Source organism: Muntiacus reevesi, chromosome 1, assembly GCF_963930625.1.
Source record: "Muntiacus reevesi chromosome 1, mMunRee1.1, whole genome shotgun sequence".
Taxonomy (NCBI): domain Eukaryota; kingdom Metazoa; phylum Chordata; class Mammalia; order Artiodactyla; family Cervidae; genus Muntiacus; species Muntiacus reevesi.
In genome coordinates, this window is record NC_089249.1 from 65,995,697 (window position 1) to 66,022,359 (window position 26,663).

At 48.9% G+C, this 26,663-nt stretch overlaps 1 protein-coding gene across 1 annotated transcript in view; it reads left to right on the forward strand.

Moving 5' to 3' along the window:
* The first annotated feature begins 1,090 nt into the window (after window positions 1-1,090).
* FAM78B (family with sequence similarity 78 member B) overlaps window positions 1,091-26,663 on the forward strand; it is a 93,819-nt gene continuing 68,246 nt past the window's right edge. The window contains exon 1 of the mRNA XM_065924798.1: window positions 1,091-1,353. Within this exon, the coding sequence (XP_065780870.1) occupies window positions 1,091-1,353 (263 nt within the window). The remainder of the gene's footprint in view (window positions 1,354-26,663) is intronic.

The following is a 26,663-nucleotide window of genomic DNA, read 5'->3' on the forward strand; positions in this document are numbered from 1 at the left end:
CCAATCTCCGATATAGCTGCTCCCCTTACCCTTAGGCTGCCTCAGAGGTTCACTGCCGGGTTCCCACCCAGACTCTGGACAGCGCCCTGCCCTTCTCGGAAACACCTACCCACCCCAGGAAGGGTCCCCACAACCCCCGAGCCCACCCCAGGAGAACCACCCACTGCAGCCCCGCCCCGCCCGGGCCCCACGTGTCCGGCCCCACCCCGGCGCTGGCGGCCCTTTAAACACCTCCACCCTTACACAGTACCCCCCCACCCCGACCCGAACGGCAGCCGGAGAGGGACAAAACTCATGGCGTTCCGCCAGCTTCCTCCGCGGATCTCGTCCCGGACCACCCGGCCCGTGGGGCCTTCCACCCTAGGTCACAGCCCTGGCGGCCCCAAGCCCGCGGCGGCCCGGCCGAGGAGTGTCGCTGCGGCCCAGCTGCGGGGCGGGGCCGGCGGGAGCGCAGGTCTCCGCCGCTGCCACGGCTGCCTCCGCCTGCTGCGAGGGCCGCCCGCTCGCCCGCCGCTGGGTGCGCTGCACGCGGGGGGCAGCCGCGGTGCAGAGGTTCATGCAGCGGCAGCGGCGGCGGCGGCGGCGGCGGCAGCGGCTGCTGCTGCTGCTGCTGCTGCTGCCGCCGCGGAGGCAGACAGACCGGGCGCCGCCGCCGCCGCCGCCCTCCCCCGGCTCCATGCCGCCACCGCTGCCGCCTCCTCCTCTCCGGCGAGGGGCGGGGGTCTCCGGCCCGGGGTGGGCACCACTGCTCGCAGCGCCGCTCCCCACCCTGCCCTCCGCTCGGGCCCTGGAGCTGGCGGGGGCGCCCGCTGCCTTCTAGGAGCGCACGCTCTCCGCGCGCCCTGCGGGAGAGAGGGGGCGGGTGTGGGCGGGGGCGGGCGGGCGTCGGGGCAGCCGGGACCCCGCAAGGCGGCGAGAGGAGGGGGCTGCCTGGGAGGATGCCCGGCGGCGGCTCCCCGCTCTTAGGCACAAGCTGAGCCGGACCCAGAGCGGGCGGCGAGTCGCCATGCCGGTGTGACGGGCGCCCCCGGCTGCCCGCGCGGTCCCCGGCGCTGCCCCACGCCGCGCCGCGCCGGCGCCGGGCGGCAGGATGGGCTGTATCCAAAGCATTACCTGCAAGGCGAGGATCCGGCGCGAGAACATCGTCGTGTACGATGTGTGCGCCACCATCGACCAGTGCCCCACGCGCATCGAAGAGACCTCGCCCATCGTCCTGCGCTACAAGACCCCCTACTTCAAAGCTTCGGCCCGCGTGGTCATGCCCCCCATCCCCCGCCACGAGACCTGGGTGGTGGGCTGGATCCAGGCGTGCAACCAGATGGAGTTCTTCAACACCTACAGCGACCTGGGCATGTAAGCGACCGGCCGCGCGGAGTAGGAGCGGGGTCCGTGGCCCTGGTCTCTTCTCACCCCTACCCTCCTCCCCAGCTCCTTCTTACTGCTCTCCCCATCCTTTTTATAAACCTTCCTCCCGCCTCCTTTTCCATCTCCCTCCTCCCTACGCTTTTGTTTCAGTGACAGGGCTGATGTGTGTAGGGAGGCTCCTCGCGAAGGCATTTTCTTGTGGTTTGCTTCTGATTCCCTATGAATGCTAGGAGCACGGTGCGGGGCGGGAAGAACGCTCTGAGGAGGGTTCAAGAGACGGAGGTGGGGGGTGGCTGGCTAGTGCCCTGGGAGTTTCGGGGCGCCGTCTGTGCTTTGCAGGGCTTCTGGGGAAGAGTTTGGGGGGACCTGTAGAGAGTAGTGGAGTGCCGGGGACGCGTGGGCTGTACCGCGCGTGCTTTGGAGAAACCCGAGCCGGTTTGGAGAGGAAGGTCCCAGGCGTCCAGCCTGGACTTGGTCTGCCCTTGTTCCTTCGACTGTTGACTTCGAGCCCTTGTCCCCCGAACCGGAAAGCCTGGAGGCGTTTCCCTCCGGAGCCGCACACCCGACAGCCACCTCTCTGGCTCAGCGCCCTCCGGAAGAGTACCGGAGGTGGTGGGAGTGGGAAGGCACCCGGCGCGTCCCAGCGGAGCAGGCTGATGGCCTTGTGCGAGCAGCCTCTGATTGGCGCGGTGCGATACGTGTCCTTGCTCAGTGAAAGTATGGGTCTCATGTCGGTCTAGGGTCTTTACTTACTCCAAAACTTTATTCTCCGGCGCTGGGAGGGGTTCCCCAGCGCCCACCGCCGAATTCTGTCGGCGAGCTGGGCGCTCTCCAACTTCTTTCAGCAGCGCCGCTCGGCGCGCGCCGGGCTCCGCAGCTGCGGTGGAGACCCGGGACCGCGGCGACTCCTCTGCCGCCAGGGGCCGACAACCTGCCCCGGAACCGCAGGCTGCTGACAGTCGCGTCCAGGACTTTTTCATTAACTAAATTTTCATAACTCCCTGCCAGCCTCCTTTCAGAAGTACACTCTGCGCAGTTGGCAACTACAATGGCTAAAAGGTTTGGGGCCTGCATTTTGCCTGCTGTTACAATGTAGGTCTAGAGCACCCTAATTAGCTTTCAGCCCATAGGGAAACCCTCTTCTGAAAAGTCAACCTCATTTCATTAGTAATCTAAAACTCCAGAGTTCCCAAGGTTCATCTTTTGAATATGGATATAAGTTGGGAGAGTTTCCATTTTAAAAGGTCAAACTATCTTTTTAACAGCAGTTTGCAGGCTTTTTATTGCACTTTGAGAGCATGTAAGTTAACACTAGTCATAGGTGCTAAAAGGAATTTTGACAGGTTGCTTTGTTTCTCCCGGCTCTCACTCCCACCCTTTTCCCCACCCCACAGAGTCTGAACTTTCCTCTCTAATCATAAAAACTCAATGCTGGAGAAAGCTCCTTCCTAGGAAAGATGTGTGACAGCCCGGTTTGCTCTCTCTCTGCACCCAGAGTGTTCTTGTCTTTCTGGAAGGCAGCTGGATGTGAGAAATAGCGGAAATCTTATTTGGGGTGAATTCTGGTGGCTCAGACGGTAAAGAATCTGCCTGCAGTTCAAGAGATCCCAGTTCAGACCCTGGGTTGGGACGATCCCCTGGAGAAGGAAATGGCTACCCACTCCAGTATTCTTGCCTGAAGAATCACATGGACAGAGGAGCCTGGTGGGCTACAGTCTCAAAGAGTTGGACACGACTGAGCAACTAACACACATGCCATTTAAGAACATACACACCCTCAAAAGAGCTATTATATCTGAACATGTGTGTCGCGTAAAGATTTTTTTTTTTTTAAGAAACTCATTATTTCCAGCTAAATCAGAGAAAGCCCCAGACAGGCAAGGGCACCTTCGCGTTTGTTCTCTGGGCCTGGCCCTGCCGGCCGTGTGCAGCTTTGGTTGGGGGCAGTAACTGCAGCCTGGGGCCACTCTGGGAGACACTAGGACGGACTGAGCTGAAAGTCTTACTTTTCCCAAGCCTTCGCAGCCAAGACGCTCTGTTGCCTCACATCTCCTGTAAATTAGTAATCTGAAAGTAAATAAATCATTCTTTCATAAAAGAGAATATATTCTACCTCAGGAGAAGCCAGGGTGAGGTATAAATGGACATGGTAGTTGAACTTCCTTGACTCTGTGAGAAGATGTGTCCACGTGGGCACCCACTTTAGGGTGTGAGTTGGTGTCTGCTCAGAGGGACACATTCTCCCTGACCCTTGCTTGCTGAGTTCCTGCCTTTGGGATTTGGAGGGGGAAGAAAGTTCTGCCTTTAAACTACCACTTTCACTATTTTAAGATTCTTGGTTTTCATGTTGTTGTTGGCGGGGGACAAAAATAGTCCCCAAGAAATCGTAAAGCATATTATTTTAGATTTGTGTCCAGGGGCCCCCCTGTCTTTGGGGCTGCAATAATGGCTTGTGTGTGTTTAAGGCCAGCTTGGAGCCTGGATTTGATTGAACCAATTTCCATGAAATGTTTAGGCCCTGAAAACTTGGCGAGTGTAAACTTTCTGATAGAAACCCCTATTGCATGAAAGTCACTGCAACCTATTAGTTATTATGTCCATTTTAGCCAGTACCTTGAGTGGAGAAAACACTGCAGGCTGAATTTTCACCCTTGTGTAATGCTCTTGTTACATGAAGCATGGTATGATGAGAGACTATAGGTTATAAAACTGCCTTTTTCAACATTTAAAAGGGACTATGCCAGAGGAAACCTGCAACTTAAAATGCCAAGAAAACTTTATCTATAGGTTTAAAGAAAACATAAGCTTTCTTGGTTTGAATTTCTCCACATTTCCAAGAAAGAGAAGGCTTCTACAGGAGCATTTGAAATAGCTGATGGTCAGAATAGCCATAGCTTAATTTGAACTTGAACTCAAGTGACTTGAAACTCCTTCTAGTGATTCTGTAGGAAGCAGACTATTAATGCCTGTGGCCCCCCATTTCTTTCTCATTTGTCCCTGATGAACCTGCTCCTGCAGCCCTGCCAAGACTGCTGCAAGGCTTCATCCTACAGGGAGGAAGAACCATTGAATTTTCTCAATCAACCCATCAATAAACAAATGTTTATTTTACCAACTGCCTCTGATGTACCAGCGCCAGCAAAGAAAACAAAGGAATAAGCAGGCAACTTCAGTGATCCTCAGTGCAGGAGGTAAGGAGGGGCATAGGCAGCAAAGGACAGAGGAGACTGGTGGGCTACAGTCCATGGGGTCACAGAGAGTCAGACATGACTTGAGTGACTATGCACAAGCACATATATATGTTTACACACACACACACACACACACACACACACATACACATACATACATTCTTTTCTATTACGGTTTATCACAGGATATAGCACATTTCCTGTACAACACAGTAGGACCTTGTATTCTATGTGTGATAGTTTGCATCTGCTAATCTCAGACTCCCAATCCATCCCTCCCCCCACCCCATGATCATACCCCATGATGGAAGTTTTGAATGCTAGAGTACAATACCCAAGAATAAGGAATGGGGTTCATGTGCCAAAGATGCAGGCAAGTCTGAGGTCGGAGGAGAGCCGGCAGTGGCTGAAGGCCTTCCCCACTCCCCTCTGAGCCTCGGTGTGGTGTCTTCTAGAGCTGCGAGGGTCAGCTCTGGTCAGCTTAGGGTTGATGGTATAGGGTTTGGAGAACCTTGGCCTGGGTGAAGCTTGAGGAGGTGAGAGCTCACTCCTCACCTTCAGGACACAGCTCCTGCCTGTCTCTCTACTGCTCCCGCAGAGAGTCATTATCGAAGGTTTGACCATACCCACCCACCTCTGTTACCTTTTCAGTTTATTCCAAGCTGGTTTCTCTCAGTTCCAGATTTGCGCTTACTCAGCTCGTCTGGGCTTTCCACATTGCCAGACCCAGCGGCCACCTACCTTTTCATCAATATTCCACATAGTTGACAGCTTCCTGTTTCTTGAATCACTTCCATCACTTAGCTCTCATGCTGCTTACCTGGCTATTCTCCTATCTGACCTCAAAATGCAGCTCATTGGGACATTTCTCATTCTGTACTGGATGGATAGTTATTTCATCCACCCCAGTGGCACCAGATGGTCTCTGGGATACAGAGTCACCTGCAGTACAGGCGTATGTGTCCACACACAGTTTCCACTTGGCTGGCTGAAAGAAATCTCAAGCTAAATGTATCCAAACCTGCACTCTTGATCTCCGCTACAGCTCCCACCTAAAAGCTGCGCCTCTGCCATTCTTTCCCATCTTAGTAGCACCTTCAGTCCCTGGGTTGCTTCAGCTGAAAATCTGTTTGTCACTTTAGATATTTCCCCAGACATTCATTCCATTATCAAATCCTGCTGATCCCATCCCGCAGATAACTCTAATCCAACCACCACTTTCTGTATCCCCCTCTTCCATTTTAGGACATGTCATCATCCCCTATCACTTGCTCCCCTATCACTTCTGACCAAACTCGCCACCTCTGTTCTTGCCCTCCACCCAGTCTATCCCCCATATGATAGTCAAGTGACATTTTAGAAATATAAATGCTGTTGCTTTCTTGCTTAAACCCTTTAATGGCTTCCTGTTACAATCCCAAGATAAAATTTGAAAATCTCTTCCCACTCTGAATTTCTGTTCTTAAGCCCCTTCAACCTTTTCTCATTTCTTCAGAGGAATGAGCTTCATCCTGATTCAGAACTTTTCCATGTGCTGCTCTCTGTCTGAAATGCTCTACACACCTACCCTTTTCTAGCAAATTCCTATTCCTCATTCAGGTCTCAGCCGATGCCTCAGAGGGGCAACCCTGAGTTCATAGTTTATATTAGGGTTCTCCTGTTCTCTTGAGTAACACACTATTCTTTTAGTTGTTACGGTTAGTAAGCAGGTATTTATATGTTTACTTAACTTCTGATTTAGCTACAGGACTGTAAGTCCCGTTAAAGCAGGTTATTATATACATTTTATTTCTCTGAATAGTGCTTGGCCCATAACAGGTGTTAAACATTTGATCAAAATAAAGGAGCCATTTTTCTAACTTCAAATAGTCTGTGTCCCTTTCAACAAATCATGTCTCTCTGAAAAGTTAGCCTTTCATGTAAAACCTGGTGCTAATCCCACAAATCTCTCTAACTCCCGACACTCCAGCAGTCGCTTCACACACTCGAGCAGTTGAGCTCCACTGTGCTTTTGTGTCATTTTGAGCTACGCTGTCCCATGAGATTCCCTGCTCCTCAGCCCAGGGCTCGTGTCTGTCACGTCCTCTGTCTCCCTGTGGTGTTCTGAACGCCAGGAGTGGGGCTCAGTAAACACAGGCCTGTCACGTCGCCTGCCGCAGAGTGGCATTCAGCGTCTGCCCAAGGAGACGGGACGTGGAAACCGTGTGGTAACACAATTCCGCCTGCATCATTAACTCACGGCCTGAGCTCCGGACTTCTGGAGGCGATGGTCCTAGCCAGCACTAAACACCTGGCCTGCTAGGGTGACTGCCCCGAAAGCAAGCACTGGCCTTGTTCAGGGCGGCCTGTGCAGCCTGGCTTTGAATGTGGCCCTCGCCGGTCATTCAGGCATTTTGCTCTTGTGGACCAGCTCGCCTCATGCGTCCCAGGAGCCTGATGAGTGCAGGTGTGGTGTCCCGCCAGGCTCACTGCCCCTCAGCGGCTGGCTGCCGTGTCCCCAGTCTCCCTGTGGAGACCAGAACCAGCACCCATCCCCCATTCCCATGACACCCCCAGGCAGGGGCCTCATTATCTGGAAGTAGTGAAGGCTGGTCCTCACCAGAAACAATGGGGACCCCTGTCCCAGAGCATCAGATGGATGCAGGATCCAATTCCCTTATTAACGTCCTGAGTGCCCTTGAAGGGGAGGCGGCCTAACCCTTTGCCTCTAATCTTCTCCATCTCGGCAAAAGAGGAGCAGCAGCAGATTAGCTGGTCTTATCAGGAAGCATTAATCTCACTGGAGATAAAGCACAACTCTGGTGTTGGAGGGGGTTGGAGGAACAGGCAAGGAAACATGATTCAGAAAAAGAAGGGGAGCAATACGTGGGAGTTGAAAACAAAATGTGGCTCGCGTAGCATGGGATGATAAAACACAGCTGCCCTGCATGGAGAAAGCAGGATGGGTGAGCTGGGCGGTGTGGGCCTGCAGGGCGTCAGCGACCTTCCACACGACAGCAGCGGCAGGTGCTGTGTGCGGGGTCCGGTCTGCAGACGCTTCGTGTTCCAGGTTAAAGAAGGCTGCCAGTCGAGTCAGGAAATGCAGAACCTAGTGTAAGATGCAAGATTCCAAACATCCCCTTCCCTCTGATTTGTGGAGTGCTCTGATCGTGTCTCACCCTCCCTATTATGACCCTGGGAGCTAGATGCTCTGATTATCTCTTGAGAAAACTAAGGCTCAGGGGGTCAGAGGACTTGCCTGAGACCATGCATCTAGTCGGTGGCTGAGCTGAATCTTTGTGAGAGCGTGGGGCCAGGAGGGTGGAGTACCAGGTCCATCCATTGCTGAGCTCATTCCCTGGGAGCAGGGGGACACCGCCTCACCTCTCAGGGACCCCAAGCTGACCGGGACCGCAGGGTTTAGTCCTGTGCTGTCTCCTCCAGGATCTTCCCTGGGGCTCACATGTCCACCCAGATGGGCAGCTCTGGACCTTAGCAGTCACACACACCCCTCAGTTATTGGACTTGTGAGCCTGTTCATCCCTCAAACACTCCAGACAATTGCTGTTTGGACAGATGATTAGGAAGAAAAAGAGGACCCCCTTCTGATAGTGGGAAGGACCCCTGGCTCTACCCTCAGCTCATCGGACATTCCGGTGGCTCCTAGGAATTCTTGTACTATTATTGCAAGGTTCACTCAGGCCACTGTGTTAGCTGTGTGGACCCTGCTCCCTCAGCAGCTCTGACATAAGTCAGTTGGAACTGTCCACTGTGCCGGTTAAGGGTATACCAGCTATCTCTCCAGCACAGGGATTTGAGTCAGAAGACCTTGGATTTGATTCCCAGCCATGTGACCTTTGGCAGATTCCTTAACAGTCTAATGTCTAGTTTGCATTCATGAAAATAGACAGCAAAAAGTCCTGTCCTGTCTACTTGGCTGGGGGTCCGGAATCAAGTGAGATGAAAACTGTGAAAGTGCTCTGCAAACTAGTGTATTGTGCACATGTGTGGTTTTTTATATATATAGAGAGAGGATGACTGTTATTGGGCTTCCCAGGTGGCTCAGCAGTAAAGAGGTCGGAAAGATCCCCTGGAGAAGGCCATGGCACCCCACTCCAGTGTTCTTGCCTGGAGAATCCCATGGATGGAGGAGTCTGGTGGGCTGCAGTCCATGGGTTTGCAAAGAGTCAGACATGACAGAGCGACTAAACAGCAACTTGGCTGTTGTTACTAGAGGGTGACTCTGGATCAGTCTCAAGGAATAGGGAGGTTGTGGCTTCCCAGGCAGAGAGAAGCATTCACACTCTGGGGAAGGGTCCCTCATGCATCAGCCATGCTGATCAGAGGGGAGTCAGAGGGGAGGAGAAAGGCTCACTTTATACTTCAGAGCCCTGGCTGTTTTCATTCACACTCAGAGGACAGGGGTAGCTACTACCTGTTGTCCCACCCAGAGGTTGCCCTCCCAGATCTGGTCTGAGCTGTGGACTGGGCCACAGCCAGGACCCTGCCGCTCCCCAGCCTCGGCTCCATGGCTGCATCTCAGCCAGGTCCTCGTGGGGACTGCCTGCCCTGCCTGCAGACCCCCTGGTGTAAGTATCAGGCCCCAGATGAGGAGTCAGGGACTTGGGGCTGGAGTGGTGCTGTGCTGACCCTTTTCAGGAAGGTCTGGAGTTTCCAGCCTGGGTGGATAATGAGACCCACACCTGAAATAATTTGTGTCCAAAACTATTTCTAATACATTCTTCCTGATACATCTTTAGTAAATCTTTAACATATACTTTCATGAATTTGTCTCTTTAGAAGGGAACCTCACATAATCCTGAAATCATGAACCTACTTAGGACAGTCATTTTTCCTATTTTAGATAAGCAAGCTGATTGAATAACTCATGTGCTCAAGGTCACTGCGGCAGGCACTGATAGAATCGGGGCTCCCTCCTGCCCTCCTGGCCAACTCTGTACCGGAGGTGGGGATGAGAGAGGTCATCCCCAGGGCTGTGTGGGTGGAGCCCCAGGGCTGGCCGGCACACAGGCATTTTGGACAGCATCGTTTATGGTCTCTCAAGATGAGAGTGGGTAGATAGGAACATCTAAATGTGTTCCAAAAAGGCAAACAGAAATTTTCAGGCTCTCCAATTAAGCAGAATAAATACGGCCGTGTGCCACCTGATGGCACCTCGGTGGGGTTACTGTGACAGGCCTGCCTCAAAAAGCCTCTGGCTGACTGGCTCTTGAGACCTGACCTTTCCAAGCTGGGGTGTCGGCTGTGTCAGGCCAGGGTACTTGGAGGCTGTCAGAAGTCTGGCTAATGGGAAGCAGTAAATCGGCATCCTCAGTCAGCAAGCTCAGCAGCATTCTGAAGGGACAGGCAGGCCAGGGAGGTCACGGTTCGTGGGCATGAGTGGTGACAGGGACAGCCTTTGGCAAGGCTGGAAACTGCCAGAAACAGGCAAATGAAATGTTCCTTTGCCCTGGGCACGGGTAAGGGGAGTGAGTCAGGATCTGGCATGTGTCGGGAGGGAAGACTTGGAGAATGAGAGGTGGCTTCTCCCTCCTCCTCCTCCCAAGAGCCACCAGCTGAGCCTCCATTCCAAAATGGCAAATGACAGCCTTCACGCCAAAGCTTGGGCAACTCGCCTCAAGACCAGGTTTTAACTGACTCAAATATCTGGGACTCTTTCAAATTTCCATAAATAAACTTCACTTTTTTTTTTCTTTTGAGGAAGGATAAGAGATTTGTGCTGAAGAACGAAACCCAAATTCCTGTTGAAGATTTCTTCCTGGCCCTTGGAGGCAGGGAGCCTGTCTTCCTGGGACGCATGTACACTTTAAGAAATGGGCAGGCATTAGGTTATTGTCTGTCTCCCCACAAGGCTGTAAACAGTGTATTGAACTTAATGATGATCGCAGCCACCATTTGTTGAAGACTTAGCCAGTGCTAGATGCTTCGTTTGCACTGAGAGACAGGTACCATACTATGCCCATATTAGAGACGACAAAACCAAGGCCCAGAGAGAGTGGGTAACTTCCCCAGCATTACCCAACTCGCAAGCGACAGAGCTAGAATCAGAACCCACAATTCCTATGACTCCTTACCATGTTTCACCGCCGCATTAAGCCCAAATGGTGGAGTGAACGAATGAACGCATGGATGAGCAGAAAGCGTTCAAGATAATGCTCTTGAGTGCTTGCTTTTGTCCTTACTGTGGAGACCTGGGGAACAAAGGGCTTAAATCACTTTGGAAGCAGCCAGTCTCGTCACCTCCCCGCTGGTTTGCTCAGCTGGTCCAGGCATGTTAATGAGGCCAGGGTCTTGGGGTCAGACCCAGGGGGCCCTCCCAGCACCCAGGCCAGCACTCTGCCCTTCCAGCTGCCTCAAACAAGACTGCTTCCAGGTACCAGTCAGAGCAGACTCGAGGTTACAGGGCAGAGGCACAGCCAGGAAAATGCGAGTGGCGGGTCAACAGAGTCACCCTTGACTTGGGGGTGTTAGGGCCGTGTGGGAAATCATGTAGCCCAGCTGCTCATGTTGCAGACAGGGACAGTGAGCCCCAGAGAGGGGCCCTGACACAGCGAGTGAGTGCTGGGACTGGGAAGAGACCCAGGTCTGTCTGCCTCCACAGCCAATGTTCTTCATCACCAGGCAACACCAGGCCTGATGGGGAGCAGAGAGCTCACTCCGTGTCAAGGCTGGGGCACCCCTGCTCTGCAATGCAGTCGTCAGGGGTCAGCGCCACCTATTTTTCCATCCCCCCGTTTGTTGAGGGTCCGAGGGTCCGCCCAAGGGAGGACCTAACACAGCCCTTCTGCACAGAGAGGAACTCAGATGGGCCCCAGGGAATGGCTACCCAGTTGCCAGGAGCACAGAGACCAGCCTCTTCCCAGTGTCCATGGGCAGTGATTAGCAAACCAGAAAGGAGAGGGGCTCCCCGGAGACGCCCATCACAGATGGCAGGAAACGGGAGGGCTTGGCAGCCAGGGGAGGAGGCATGAATGGAAAAATTGAACATTGAGATTCAGCTCGGTTGCCCAACAACCCAGAAACCATTTCCTCCGCCCCTCAATGCTCCCCAGCCCCAGCCCAGGTGCCGAGGCCATCCCCGGGCCCCTGGGTCCCTGCCCACAGGCGGCAGGGTAGCTCCAGGGCCCCTGGCAGCTCCAGAAGAAATGAGATCCAAGTGATGTCAGAGATGACAGATTGTGTGGGGGCCAGGGCCCTCCCCTGACAGCGGGGCTCAGCTGGGTGGCCCCTGTGGAGCAGAGCAGATGGGGAGTCTGAAAGGGAGATCCTGGAAGCCTGGAGACTGTTTCTATTGTGGCTTTTAGTTGGGTTTTCTCATTTTTTTTTCCTTTTATTTTTTGTGAACTCGATACAGTTTAGCATTCGGTTCTGATCCAATTGAGCTGTGTCTGCTTACTCTAAAGGAGGTGAGGGTGGGGAGGAGAAGGCGCGGGCAGGCGGGGCTACAGCACAGTTTCCTTGCCCTTGTTGGGATCTGAGGGATGGGTTAGAGGAAGCGGGAGGTGAGTGTGTGCCTCCGTGCGGCCTGTCACCTCTGCCTATCTGGCTGAATCCGAGATCTTTGCACCACTCCAGGCTGCCTCTCCTGAGGAAGAGTCTAGAAATTCAGCATGATGTCAGGGAGTCTGCTTTCTCCACACATGGTCCCATTCCAGCCTCAGCCCTCCCTTTCAAAACCTGTACTAGTGACCTACCTTTGGCATTCTCTAGAGGCCTCCCTGAGGAGGAGGCACCTTTAGGTCTCCTGTCTGATCAGCCTGTATTTGGGAAGCTTTGCCTGCCTTCATCCCTGTCCCACACCGGTGCTGTCTCCGTGTCCATCTCAGTATCTCTCTGCTTGCCCTCTGACCCTGTCTCTGGTCAGGCGCTCTTTCAAGCTGTTGGGCTTTAGCCAGATGCCTGCTCCCAGGCCCCCTGTCCTCCTGGCCCTCCCTGTCAGGCTTACTCTCTCCCTCTGGGGGGGAACACAAATGCAGAGGGGGCTTCTGCCAGAGAAGCTCACACACCCCTCTGTCCTCCTTGGACCCTCCAAGCCTGTCCTGGACTTCCTCCTTCATCTCATGAGTGAGCATGGTCTCTGTAAAAAAGCTGCTTGTGCCTTAAATGGGCAGCTGATGTTCTGGAGGTCTATGAGGAAGCTGGAACAGCTAGGACCAGAGCACCAGAGACAGCCTCAGAGGCAGCTGGGGGCAGGGATGAGGGGATCAGTTTGACACGCTTCCAGGCCTAGTCGGCACACAGTCTGGAGCAGAGAGAGGAGGCATGAAAGGAGGTTCAGAACCTGCTTTACAGTCCTTGACTTCTCAGCAGCCATCAGAAAGTGGGTGTCAAGAGCAGACCCTCAGATAAAGAGGATGACCGGCAGGGAGGGACAGAGTCCAGGGAAACCACAGTCAGCCTAATCCCTGCCCAGCGCACCGAGCAAGCTCTTGCCCCTTTGTCCTCCCAGCTGTGAACTTGCAGGGCAGTGGCCCATCCTTGTTTGGGCCACCACCCTACCTCACGACCGATGCCAGAGAATAACCACCCTCAGAGTCTTCCCTGCAGAAAAGCCCCCTCAGGTAACTTTCTCCACGTTAGTAGTCGAGCTGGGTGGCCCCGACTGAGAAGCTTCTGAAATAGAAGGAAGGACAGGAGCCGGGAACTCCAAAGCGGTCCCTCTGCAGCCAAGGCAAACATCCTCTGCCCGGGCCAGTGCCGGCTTCTCTCAGATGTCTCTGGAAGAGTTCATCTTCTCAGGGCCTAAATCCCACCAGGAACCTAGACCATCTGGCTACTAGTGGGATTGCTAAATCACTGTTGAAAAGACTTTCAGAAATGGACCTGATGTATGATTAGACAGAGTTGGACCCAGAGCAAGGCTGACAGAGAGGGGTGCAGACAAGGGCCCCTCTCTCCTGCAGCAGGCCCCAGGCCTCATCGCTGAATGGAAGGGGAGAATTTGTCGACATGAGAAAGTTTTCATGGAAACTGTCAACCTGAGGATCTGTGCACGGTCACCTTTCCATCAAGTGGCCAGTGGTCTTTCGCCGAATGGTTGAATAGTGGCCTGGATCCCACCCTAAAGCTGAGGTGTGGGTACAGCCCTCAATGAGGATTGTTTTTGTCCACTTGGAACTGAAGATGGTTTCCTCTCCACTCACAGAGGCCATAGTTTCTGCAGTTTGTATCAATGCCTTCAGACTTGGGATGGAGGAGTCACAGGCCAGGTACCCCTACAGTCAGACAAACAACCACTGTTGAGCCAAGAAGAGTGGGGATGCTTCTAGATCAGAACACAGGCATGTTTATGTGGTTATTCTGAGAAAGAAATCCCCTGCTTGGATGCCAAGAGGATTTTTTCAAGATTTACCCTCAGCATCTGGTGCTTCCTGAAATGTCTGGTTGTCAGAATTGGTATCTAGAATTACATGCTAGTGTCTGTGTCCATGAAAAGGAAAAGCATCTTGGAGTGTTGTCATGCCATCTTGAAAGAACAAAGACATTGAAAAAGTATTCTCCTAGAAATAGCTCTGGTTAAATGGAAGCAGGGTGACCAGAGAGAAAGAAGTGGGTGGGATGGTCAGGCTGTCTTCACTGGGACAGGTCAAGGGCTAAGTATATATCTACAGTTCAAGAGCACAGACCAATTTACAAGGTAGCAATGAACTCTTGAACAAGTCTACATGCAGTCGTTTCCAGTCTCAAGTGTTCGTTTTCTTCAGATGCATCGCTGTTTGTCAACAGTGGGATATTTACTTGACTCAGGACAGAACTGAGGTGGGTCTCCCTGGCAGAAATCACTTTTCAAAGGAGTTCAAAACCCCAGTACCAGGTTACTCCATTTAGCTTCTGAACATTCCCAACGGGCTTCTATGTATGCTTTAAATGAATGTATTTTTACTATTTCTTATGTCCATAAGCTCAAGCTTGTTAGCTATGTTATGCAAATGTTCTATATTGTTGCCAAGTGTTATCTGCTCAATCTATCAATGATTGAGAAAGTCTGTTGAAATTTCTCTCTTGCTTGTGTATTCATGACCCTTCCTGCAGGGCTGTTCACTGTCATTTTATACATTTTGAGCCTGAGCTTGTTTACCTGTTTGATTTTCAGTTTGCTCTTCATTTCTGACTCCTGAGGATTTGTTTTGCAACCTCAACTGTGGATTCAGTAAGAAATTTGTAACGGAGGGTTTTTCAAGATATTGAGTCTACCACAATTATGATTTGCTTGCTAGATTCTTCTGTTCCTCAATTATAGACAGAGCTTTTAGTGGCTACTTTTTCCAGTTTGAATAGATGCCTTTCAAAGCAAGCTGCCTCTCTAGGCAAGGTGCTAAGGTGCTTTGATAAAAACAGCTGAAGTTTCTTAGCACCGACATTGAGGGTGAAGAGGGGAGCCAAGGTACTGTGAGAATTGTGGGTCCACAGCTAAGGGCAAGAGTGTCCAACAAGACCCCTACTCTGTACTGGGCATGAATGACAGGTGCAAACCACTGCCTCAGTGGACCCAGTGCCTCTGCAGCGTAGTAAGCGACCGCTGAATGATGAGTGCATTTGCCAACCATTTGTACACAATTCAGGGCACTGAGATGGCCTTGACAGGACAGAATGTTTTGCTGGAGAAGAAGCTGCTTTCCTAAGAAACCTCAAGGCCCCACTCAAGCACAGGCACCCTCAGTGACTCTCTGTAGTGGCAGAGACATGAGTTGCCTCCAAGATTCCCCACTGTCCTCCCCTGGGCCTCCCCCCTGAGCTCACTTTGCACTGGCATTTGACTTCTGGCAAGTAGTGGGCTTATTTTACCTCCTTCTGCTCCAGATGGCTCTGAGAAGGACCAACAGGAAGAGGGAGGGTGGGAGGGCAGTGGGGAGGCAAAGCTGTCTGCTATTTGGAAGGCATACCCAGGAACCCCTGAGAAGGCACACATGCCTGGCATGGCCTGGCACTCAGCAGGCTGACTCTCTCCAGAGGTAGGGGCTGGGGGTGGAGATTCCCTGTATCGAGCTATTTATGGCTGTGGAGATCTCAAGGTGGTTGGGGCCACATAGAGCTCAACTTTGATAGCGAAAGACAAAGCTAGCATGTCAGCGTTTACAAAAATGCTTTCAAGTATGTTACCTCTGTTGAACTTAATGCTTACTCTTAGAGATGATATTATTGTCCATATAACAAGGGGAAAGCCAAGGCTATGCAAGTTGTAAGTGATTTGGCAGGTTAAGTGAGGAAGTGGTCACACTTGCTACCTGATTCCAAATTGATTATTCCCTTTAAGTAGCTGATATTGGAAGAAAAAACAGTGATAGAACTTTGGAAGCTGAAAAATGTTGAAATTCCCTGCTCTGACTCCTTTAAATTTTTTGCAGGTTAAAAGAAGAGAAAAAAAACAAAAAACCCAAACATAGAAAGAGGTAAAAGGAATTGTCCAAGGTCATACAAAAAGTAAAGTGGCAGACCACTTAGCAGTCCTCAAAGGATTGCATTTATTTTAAAACTTTGTGTTTCTGATAGCATTTCAATTCAGTGAACTTCATTTTTTATGAAAGCTTATCATTTCTTTGGGAAATACTCTCCATAATGTAATGATAGTCTACAGGAATGGCCTAGCCAAATAGACAACTGTATTGGCAAGAAAGGTCCTGAACCACAATTGTCAGCTGGGCCTCCTGACTTCCAGCTGGTCGAATGAATTGTCTCCCCCCTCACGTTCATTCAGTGCCCATCAGAAATCTCAGCTGTGTAACCCACTTGGCTGTCAGTGTAGATCCTTTCCTAACCCAGATATCTGTTATTGATTCATCAGCTAGTAAGCAGAAGACGAACAGGAGATGTTAGGTGTTTTACATAAATTGTTGTTGTTCAGTAGCTCAGTCGTGTCTGACTCTTCGTGACCCCGTGGACTACAGCACGCCAGGCTGCCCTGTCCTTCACCATCTCATGAATCTTGCTCAAATTCCTGTCCACTGAGTTGGTGATGCCATCCCAGCATCTCATCCTCTGTTGTCCCCTTCTCCTCCTCACTTCAGTCTTTCCCAGCATCAGGGTCTTTTCCAATTAGTCATTTTTTTGAATCACGTGGCCAAAGTATTGGAGCTTCAGCTTCAGTATCAGTCCTTCCAATGAATATTCACGATTTTCTTTTCTTTAGGATCTGTTTGATCTCCTTGCCGCCCAAGGGGCTTTCAGGAGTTTTCTTCAACACCACAGTTCAAAAGCATCAGCTCTGCAGTGCTCAGTCTTTTAATGGTCCAACTCTCACCTCCGTACATGACCACTGGAAAAACCATAGTTTTGACTATATGAACCTTTGCTGGCAGGGTAATGTCTCTGCTTTTTAATGTGCTGCCTAGGTTTGTCATAGCTTTTCTTCCAAGGAGCAAGTGTCTTTTAATTTCATGGCTGCAGTCACCATCTGCAGTGGTTTTAGAGTGCAAGAAAATAAAGTCTGTCACTGTTTCCATTGTATCCCTACCTGTATACCATGACATGATGGGACCAGATACCATGATCTTAGTTTTTTGAATATTGAATTTTAAGCCAGCTTTTTCGCTCTCCTCTTTCATCTTTATCAAGAGACTCTATAGTTCCTCTTTACTTTCTGCCATAAGGGTGGTGTCATCTGCATATCTGAGGTTATTGATATTTCTCCTGGCAATCTTGATTCCAGCTTGTGCTTCATCCAGTGCAGCATTTAATGTGATGTACTCTGCATATAGGTTAAATAAGCAGGGTGACAATATATGATCTTGACATATTTCTTTCCCAATTTTGAACCAGTCTGTTGTTCCATGTTCAGTTCTAACTGTTGCTTCTTGATCTGTGAAACCTATATAGGTTTCTCAGGAGACAGGTACACAAATTATATCTCATTTAAAGTTTATTTATATTCATCTTATCTTTGTTTCACACATAAAGAAACTGAGGTTTTTGAAAGATCATGTAACTTGCCCAAACTCACAGTGCTAAAACCGGAATTTAACACCAGGTTCAAAGGACTCCAAACATATGCTCTGATCACCAATATTTGTATATTATTGCTTCACCTGAAAGAAAAATTCAAACTCCAGGCAGTGGTTGAGAATGCTGGGAACAGAAATAATTTGAACATCTGATAACAAAACTATTGCAAACACTCTTACCAAACTGCATGCATATGAAACATATTTCAAGATTTATCTGTAAGGCAAAAAATCACCCTTAACAGAATAGTATCAAAGATTTCAGTTCTTTTTGTGTTACCAGCTGTCTAGACCCCTTACATCTTACCTTGCAGTCATCTGGTGTTTCTGTGTGGGTGGACCACAGCACTGGAGACTCATTGTTGTAGTTATTATTGTTATAGACAAAGCCACTGGGGAGAAGAGCATGGTGTTCATAGCTGCTGGTCACTGAAAATGCATTGCCCTTTACTCCTCTCTGGCTGGAAGCACTGTAGTATTAAAAAGCATTGACCTCGCAGTCTCTGTACACAGGTTCAAACCCTGCCTCCACCACTTGTGTGTGTGTGTGAGTTGCTCAGTCATGTGTGACTCTTTGCGACCCCATGGACATCTTCTCTGTCCATGGAATTCTTCGGGCAAGAATACTGGAGTGGGTTTCCTTTCCCTTCTCCAGGGGATCTTCCAGACCCAGGATCAAACCTGGGTCTCCCGCATTGCAGGCAGATTCTTTACCATCTGAGCTACTTGGGAAGCCCCTCCCTGCCTCCACCACTTACTAGCTGTGTAGCTTCAGGCAGCATCACTAACCTCTCTACACCTCTGCTTCCCCATCCATAATGAGAGGTAATAATATGTCCTACATCATAAAGTTATTAGAAAGATATAATGAATTCACATTTATAAAGTGCTTAGTATGGTGCCTGATGAGTCACAGTCATTATATGTTTTTGTTGCATTTTTTAAAATGGAATGGAAACCTCAATTACAGAAAACTAATCAAACTGATCACATGGATTTTTGCCTTGTCTAACTTGGTGAAACTATGAGCCATGCCATGTAGGGCCACCGAAGACTGACGGGTCAAGGTGAAGAGTTCTGACAAAACATGATCCACTATGGCAAGCCACGTGATTATTCTTGCCTTGAGAACACCATGAACAGTATGAAAAGACAAAAATATATGGCACTGAAAGACGAACTCCCCAGGTCAGTAGGTGCTCAATATGCTGCTGGAGAAGAATGGAGAAATAGCTCCAGAAAGAATGAAGAGGCTGAGCCAAAATGAAACCAGCTGTGGATGTGACTGGTGATGGAAATAATAGCTGAGAAAAGAAGAGAGGCAAAAGGCAAAGGAGAAAAGGAAAGATATACCTATTTGAATGCAGAGTTCCAAAGAATAGCAAGGAGAGATAAGAAAGCCTTCCTAAGTGATCAGTGCAAAGAAATAGAAGAAAGAAACAGAATGGCAAAGACTAGAGATCGCTTCAAGAAAATTAGAGATATCCAGGGAACATTTCATGCAGAAATGGGCACAATAAAGGACAGAAACTGTGTGGACCTAACAGAGGCAGAAGATATTAAGAAGAGGTGGCAAGGATACACATAAGAACAATAGAAAATCTAAGATCACTCACCTAGAGCCAGACATCCTGGAGTGTTCGGTCAAGTGGACCTTAGGAAGCATCATTATGAACAAAGCTAGTGGAGGTGATGAAATTCCATCTTTTTATCCTCAAAGATGATGCTGTGAAAGTGCTGCACTCAATATGCCAGCAAATCTGGAAAACTCAGCAGTGGCCACAGGCCACAGGAAAAGGTCAGTTTTCATTCCAATCCCAAAGAAAGGCAATGCCAAAGAATGTTCAAACTACCGCACAATTGCATTCATCTCACATGCTAGCAAAGTAATGCTCAAAATTCTCCAAGCTAGACTTCAACAGTACATGAACCAAGAATTCCAGATGTTCAAGCTGGTTTTAGAAAAGGCAGAGGAACCAAAGATCAAATTGCCAGTATCCAGTGGATCATAGAAAAAGCAAGAGAATTCCAGAAAAACATCTACTTCTGCCAAAGCCTTTGACTGTGTGGATCACAACAAACTGTAGAAAGTTCTTCAAGAGATGGGAATACCAGACCACCTTACCTGCCTCATGAGAAATCTGTATGCAGGTCAAAAAGCAACAGTTAGAACCAGACATGGAACAACAGACTGGTTCCAAATCAGGGAAGGAGTACGTCAAGGCTGTATATTGTCACCCTGCTTATTTAACCTATATGCGGAGTTTTCATGTGAAATGCTGGATGAAGCACAAGTTGAAATCACGATTGCTGGGAGAAATATCAATAATCTCAGATATGCAGATGACACCACCCTTATGGCAGAAAGCAAAGAGGAACTAAAGAGCCTCCTGAGGCAGGTGACAGAGGAGAGTGAAAAAACTGGCTTAAAACTCAACATTCAGAAAACTAAGATCATGGCATCCGGTCCCATCACTTCATGGAAAATAGATGGGGAAACAATGGAAACAGTGACAGACTTTATTTTCTTGGGCTCCAAAATCACTGCAGGTGGTGACTGCAGTCATGAAATTAAAAGATGCTTGCTCCTTGGAAGAAAATTTATGACAAAACTAGGCAGTGTATTAAAAAGCAGAGACATTACTTTGCCAACAAAGGACCATCTAGTCAAAGCTATGGTTTTTCTGATAGTCATGTACAGATGTGAGAGTTGGACCATAAAGAAGGCTGAGCACCAAAGAATGGATGCTTTTGAGCTGTGGTGCTGGAGAAGACTCTTAAGAGTCCCTTGGTGAGCAAGGAGATCAAACCAGTCAATCCTAAAGGAAATCAATCCTGAATATTCATTGGAAGAACTGATGCTGAAGCTGAAGCTCCAATACTTTGGCCACCTGATGCAAAGAACTGACTCGTTGGAAAAGATCCTGATGCTGGGAAAGATTGAAGGCCGGAGGAGAAGGAAATGACAGAGAATGAGATGGTTGGATGGTACCATGGTATCATGGTATCATGGACATGAGTTTGAGCAAGCTCAGGGAGCTGATGATGGACAGGGAAGCTTGATGTTCTTCAGTCCCTGGGGTCGCAAAGAGTCGGACACAACTAAGCGACTGAACTGAAACTGAACTGAACTGAATGAACAGTGCCTGATGAGTCACAGGCATCATATGTTTCTGTTACATTTTTTTAAAATGGGTGAACAAATAATTAAATGGACAAATACTTATTGAATACCTGGTGTGTGGCAGGAACTGTGCTGGGAAATATTTCATAGTATGAAGATCAGCCTGATGGTACCAGGCAGTGCCTTGGTACTTGGCATTGTGCTGGGTCCAGGAAGCCCATGCAGAGGAGGGAGATCCCTGTAGATGTGTAAAGACCAGTTGACAACCACCATTACATACAGTTCACCTTTTCATCCAATTTTTCTAGGCAGAATTTCTAGGCATCCAGTTTCCTAGAGCATCCTTATGGGGTCTAACTAGCTCATCCCTGAGCAGGCAGCAGCCATGAGAGACTTCCCCAGGCCTCCTGTTTACTGATTTCCATCTGGGTGTTATTTTTCCCAGCTTTATACCTGTTTCCTATGTCTGGAACCATAGCATTCCAGTAAGAGATACCAGCTGTTACCTTCAGTGGCCCCTAGGACTTTGCTGACTGTCCTCACTTCACACACAGCCAGTCTTTCCTGTCCTGGGTTTGAACAAATTTCCTTTCCTTGTGTCAGTTGCTGGCTTGCAAAGTTGCACTTTGTTCTTTCCTGACGTCTCTCTGCTCATGGTCTCACTTAAACCCCAGACAGGTGAGATCCAGACCCAGAGCTCAAAGCCCTGGAATTAGGTTATGAGCTCAGAATTTCTAGGCGCCCTGATGGCAGGGGGTGAAGCCAGCAAAGAGGGACTGTAGGTCATTATCACAAAGTCGTAAACTGAGCTTGAGCACTGACTGCTGGAGATGGCTAAGGAACTAACGCTTCCACAGATGGAAGCCCAGGAGAATTCCGGGTCCTGTGAGCCCAAATGAAATGAATACCAGTTCCCCGGGAGGCTCTTTGCCTCTGCTGAGAGGTTGGAGGAAATGTCCCCCAAGACATGTTCCCTGCTCTCAGCCCACTTTGACATCCTGCTGGCTTTATAATGTGCCACCCCTGGCCCAATAATCCAAAAGGTTAATTCAGAGACAGAAAAGGTAACTCAGACAGGATCCTCAATAAAGCCAATGTTTTGTGGTCCCAGATGCCATAAAACCCTGAATGGAGAAGTTAGAAATTGGCCATTGAGGTCAAAAGCCTTTTCAACAAAATGGTGGTGGCAGTAACTCTGAGATATTAGTCTGTTGGACTAAAGGCCTAAAGCACACCTCTGAATTGTCCTCAGGGAAGATTCTGGCCCTTGCAAGCCATGTTACTACTAACCATCCTCCATCCTGGTAATAAAAGCTTACAAAGTGCTTTTGCTTATAATATTTCTTTTGCTTCTCACAGTAGCTATGAAAGTAAAAGTGTGGAATGTATCATTTCTCTTGCAAATGAAGAAACAAAGACTCAGAAGCTATGTGACTTGTCCAAGGCCAGAAGGTGCAGATGGACTAAAGTGTCTTCTGACTTATTATGCACTGTTCGCTTTACCATCCTGCTAGCCTTTCGGGTCCTCAATTTGAGAAACAGTTTAATGTGCCACCAACCAAGAAAAAGAGTCAGTCCCCTTTCATTTGGAAAAGTTGCCTAGATGGGCCCTCTTGGGTGCCACAAATGTGTCAGACTGGAGATTGTTTTTGATCATATACAGACCCAAGACCAGACACTCTGCTGACTTTTTCTAAGATAATGCTTTGTGGCTTCACTCAAACTTGTGAAGCAACTGGAAGGGAATTGGGGAAAACATCTGACTCTTCCTCCCCCTCCTCCACACAGTGCAGAACAGGTGGATGTCCAGTAGCATGCAGGCCCTTCCACACATTCCCCCTGCCCATTAGGAAGCCCCCTTTGCCTTTTAAAGCACAGGCATAGTGCCAAGGCTAGGATGGCACCTGGTGCCAACCAGCAGGGTGCCAGATGTGCTCCAGGTTGGGCAGAGGAGTGAGGCAGGTTGGGAATCCTCCAAAATGTAAAATCTTCCCTCCGTTCCTTGTCTAGGAGGCACCTCTCACTTGGAGAGACAAACATGACAGAGACAGCCTTGATGGAACAGATGAGGGTCTGAGGCAAGGATGGCTAAGCCTGCAGTCCTAGGCCTCCTGAGGATGTCAGACAAGGGTTCCGCTTTTTTTTGTCCCCAGGCACATTCTTCACTTTGACTATAATGGACTCAACCCAACCTGAGGGCATCCTGGTTCCTGTCTTCTTTGACAAAGTTTGAGATCTAGGAAACTGGGAGCAGATGTGTGCCTTTCAAATGATAGTCGTGTCTGGCAGGTATTGAGTCCTCACAATACCCACCCCATCTTTGGCTTTTTCAAAGAAACCCCAAAGTTCTCCCTTTCCCAGGCAGGAGGTTTGAAAAGAGAGTTGCTTTTCTTATGGAAAGATGAACGAATTCCTAAGGAAGCCTCCAGGCGAGGTATCTCCTTAGAGAACAGAGAGGGGCCTTCCCTGGAAGGTCTGTCCTTCACCCATAGGCTCTATACCTTTGATGTGCTTTTTCCCCTTTGCAGCAGCAGATTTTGCCCTGAGCAAACTTAGTTTACACCTTGTTGCTGAAGAAAATAGCTGAGGTTTGAGAGATAAACAGCCACCCACTCCCTGCCTGTCAAGAGCCAATACAGCTGAAGATGAATGGAGACCTCGATCTGCACCCGTCTCTGCCTGCCCCATTACTCTCTAATTCTTCCTGCTCCATCATGGGGACAGCCAGCCGCCTCTTCCCCATCCTTGCCTCCCACCTTCCAGAACTGAGCTTATCCTTCAGGAAATATTTAATGTTCGTATGCCTCCCTTGCATAGAAGCAGTTTAAGTTTCCTGTGATCCTGGATTTAAATCTGTCTCTTTCATTTTCTACAAATTTATTGCCATCTGTTGATTTCATTCCAGTGACACCCACATCACGATCATTCATAAGGAGAATCAGACTCATTCCTAGACCCCTCCCTTACTCACAGCTCTTTCTTCCCATCCAAATGCTGGAGCATGCTTGAATTTGTGAAAACATACTCTCTCTCTCTCTCTGTCTCACACACATACACACACACGCACATGCATTTGACAGACTGCAGACTATCAGGCAATTTTACATGTTGATATTTATTTCCTGAATAATTAGCAGTAGAGACCCACCGATTCCTTTATCCCTTGGGAACCGTGGTTACTGTATCCACTAATTTGTGTTCAGGATTTCTTTGGTGCCTTTTGTCAGCTGTTTTGGCTGCCTCATGATTACTCACTCCTTGATAAAATTTCCTTTTTTATTTCTATCAAAGGTAAGTTACTAGGTAGTATCTTATCGGTCCTCCAGTCCCTAAGTGCATCTGTCCTTCCCTCATCCCTTCACCGCACCCCTATGAAGTTTGTAGGGTATGAGTAAGGACTAAATGAGATGATCCATGCCAGCTATTAAGCCCAGGACCTGACACGTTGTTGTGGACTCCATATGTATTACTATTGGTGGTGGTTTAGTATCTGCCAGTCTTGTTGTTTAACACTACTTATTTAACTAATCTTTCTGGGATCTGTCTGTCCTTGTCTCTCCATCCCCACTTCTTTAGTGCCAACCTCAGCTTCCCATCCCCCTTACTGCCATGGCCTCCTAACTGGCCTCCCTGCCTCCCATCTCCACACTCTTCACCTCTACCACCCATCCTCTGCATCACGGTCAGAATGAGCATCTCACAGTATAAATCTGATCAGGTCACCCCCTCCTAAGGTTCTGCATGCCCTTCAAGATAAAATTCAAACTCCTTAGCAACTAATGCCAAACCTTCCCCACTTAGAAAATCTGAGGCATCTCTTACCCATCTCATCTGTGGTCCCTCCACCAGGTCCCATGGACACAGTCAGTCATGTCCTACTCTTTGCATCCCCATGGACTATAGCCTGCCAAGCTCCTCTGTCCATGGAATTTTTCAGGCCAGGATACTGGAGTGGTTTGCCATTTTCTTCTCCAGGGGATCTTCCTGACCCAGAGATCAAACCTGCATCACTTGTGTCTCCTACATTAGCAAGTGAATTCTTTACCCCTAGTACCACCAGAGGAGACCCCCTCAGCCAGAACTGAGACCCCACATTACATACAGTTCCCAGCCAGGCTGTGTCATCTGCCCAGAGAGTCCCCTGCACCCTCCCCCAGCCTGGATTCAGTGTCCCTTCCACCGGCCCAGCCTCTCCTATGTGTTAATAACTAGCACTTATGTGTTTCCAGATACTTCATATATCTTAACACATTTAAACTGGGATCAAGATTGCCGGGAGAAATATCAACAACCTCAGATATGCAGATGATACCACACTAATGACAGAAAGCAAAGAGGAACTAAAGAGTGTCTTGATGAGGGTGAAAAAGGAGTTTAAAAGCTGGCCTCAACATTCAAAAAAGAAAAAAAAAAAAAAACCAACATTCAAAATATTAAGATCATGGCTCAGTCCCATCACTTTATGGAAGATAGATGGGTAAAAAGTGAGAACAGTGAAAGATTTTATTTTCTTGGGCTCCCAAATCACTGCAGATGGTGACTGCAGTCCTGAAATTAAAAGACACTTGCTTCTTGGAAGAAAAGCTATGACAAACCTAGATAGCATATTAAAAAGCAGAGACATTGCTTTGCTGGTAAAGATCCATATAGTCAAAGCTATTATTTTTCCAGTAGTTATGTACAGATGTGAGAGTTGGACCATAAAAAGGCTGAGCACCAAAGAATTGATGCTTTTGAATTTTGGTGCTGGAGAATACTCTTGAGAGTCCTTTGGCCTGTAAGGAGGTCAAGCCAGTCAATCCTAAAGGGAATCAACCCTGAATATTCATTGGAAGGATTGATGCTCAAACCAAAGCTCCAATATTTTGACCACCTGATGCGAAAAGCTGACTCATTGGGAAGGACCCTGATGCTGGGAAAGATTGAGGGCAGGAGGAGAAGGGGACAACAGAGAATGAGATGGTTGGATGGCATCACTGATTCAATAGACATGAATTTGAGCAAACTCCAGGAGATGGTGAAGGACAGGGAAGCCTGGAGTGCTACATTTCATAGGGTCACAAAGAGTCAGACATGATTTAGTGACTAAACAATAACAACAAAACATTTAATCCTCACAGCAACCCTATGAACTAGGTACTGTTACTGTGGCCACTCACAGATGAGGAAATTGAGACAGAGAGAAATTAACTGATTTGTCCAAGATCTCACAGCTCTTTGGAACTGGGATTTGAACCCAAACGAACTTGACTCGAGCTCTAGTGCTATTGGCCAAACCACAGTCCTCTCTGGTCCGAGCACCTTGGCCTGAGAGGCCCTGTGCTATGCATATTTGATCCTGGAGCCTGTCCCACTGTCACACTCAGGGTGTAAGCACAGTTCCTTTTCAGGTAGGCTTTCCACCAAACCATCGTTCTAAGTCTGTGGGACTCAGTAGATTAACCCAGTTTGCCACCAGTTGCCCCTGCATCATTCCATAAAAAAAAGGTCTAGAATGCTTTCAAGTGCTAAAACTTTGGAGTTAGTGTCTCTAACTCCAAGTTGTGGAGAAGATGCAGCTGCACCCTTGGGAAACTTATAATTTGGTTGAGATAGAGAACATTATACACAAGCCTAAAGTAATGATATTGATTCCTCAAATCACAAACAAAATCAGTTTCTTTGTTTTATAATCAGTCCTTGTGTAAAAATAGTCTCCCATTTGTCCCCTTTGTCTCTCACTAGACCCCAAGTCCCTTGAAAAGAGAGCCAGTGAACTGCAGTCAGTGCCCAATGCTCAGCAAGTGCTTCTCTGTGAACTTAAGGCTTCTTCAGCTGCACTGTGTCCTAGCTTCAGTTACGCAGACTTTCCAGGCCTGAGTAATAAAGGTCACTCACAATACACAGTCATCTGAGAGATTCCAGGTTGAAAGTGAATTTCTGGGCACAAGAGTCCCAAGCTGCAATTGAGCCAAGTTGTTCGGGACACTGGAGCCTCAGTAAGCACAGTCTGACCCCTCCACTCATTACCAGTTGTTCTCCATTGCACAATAGACTCTACAAGGC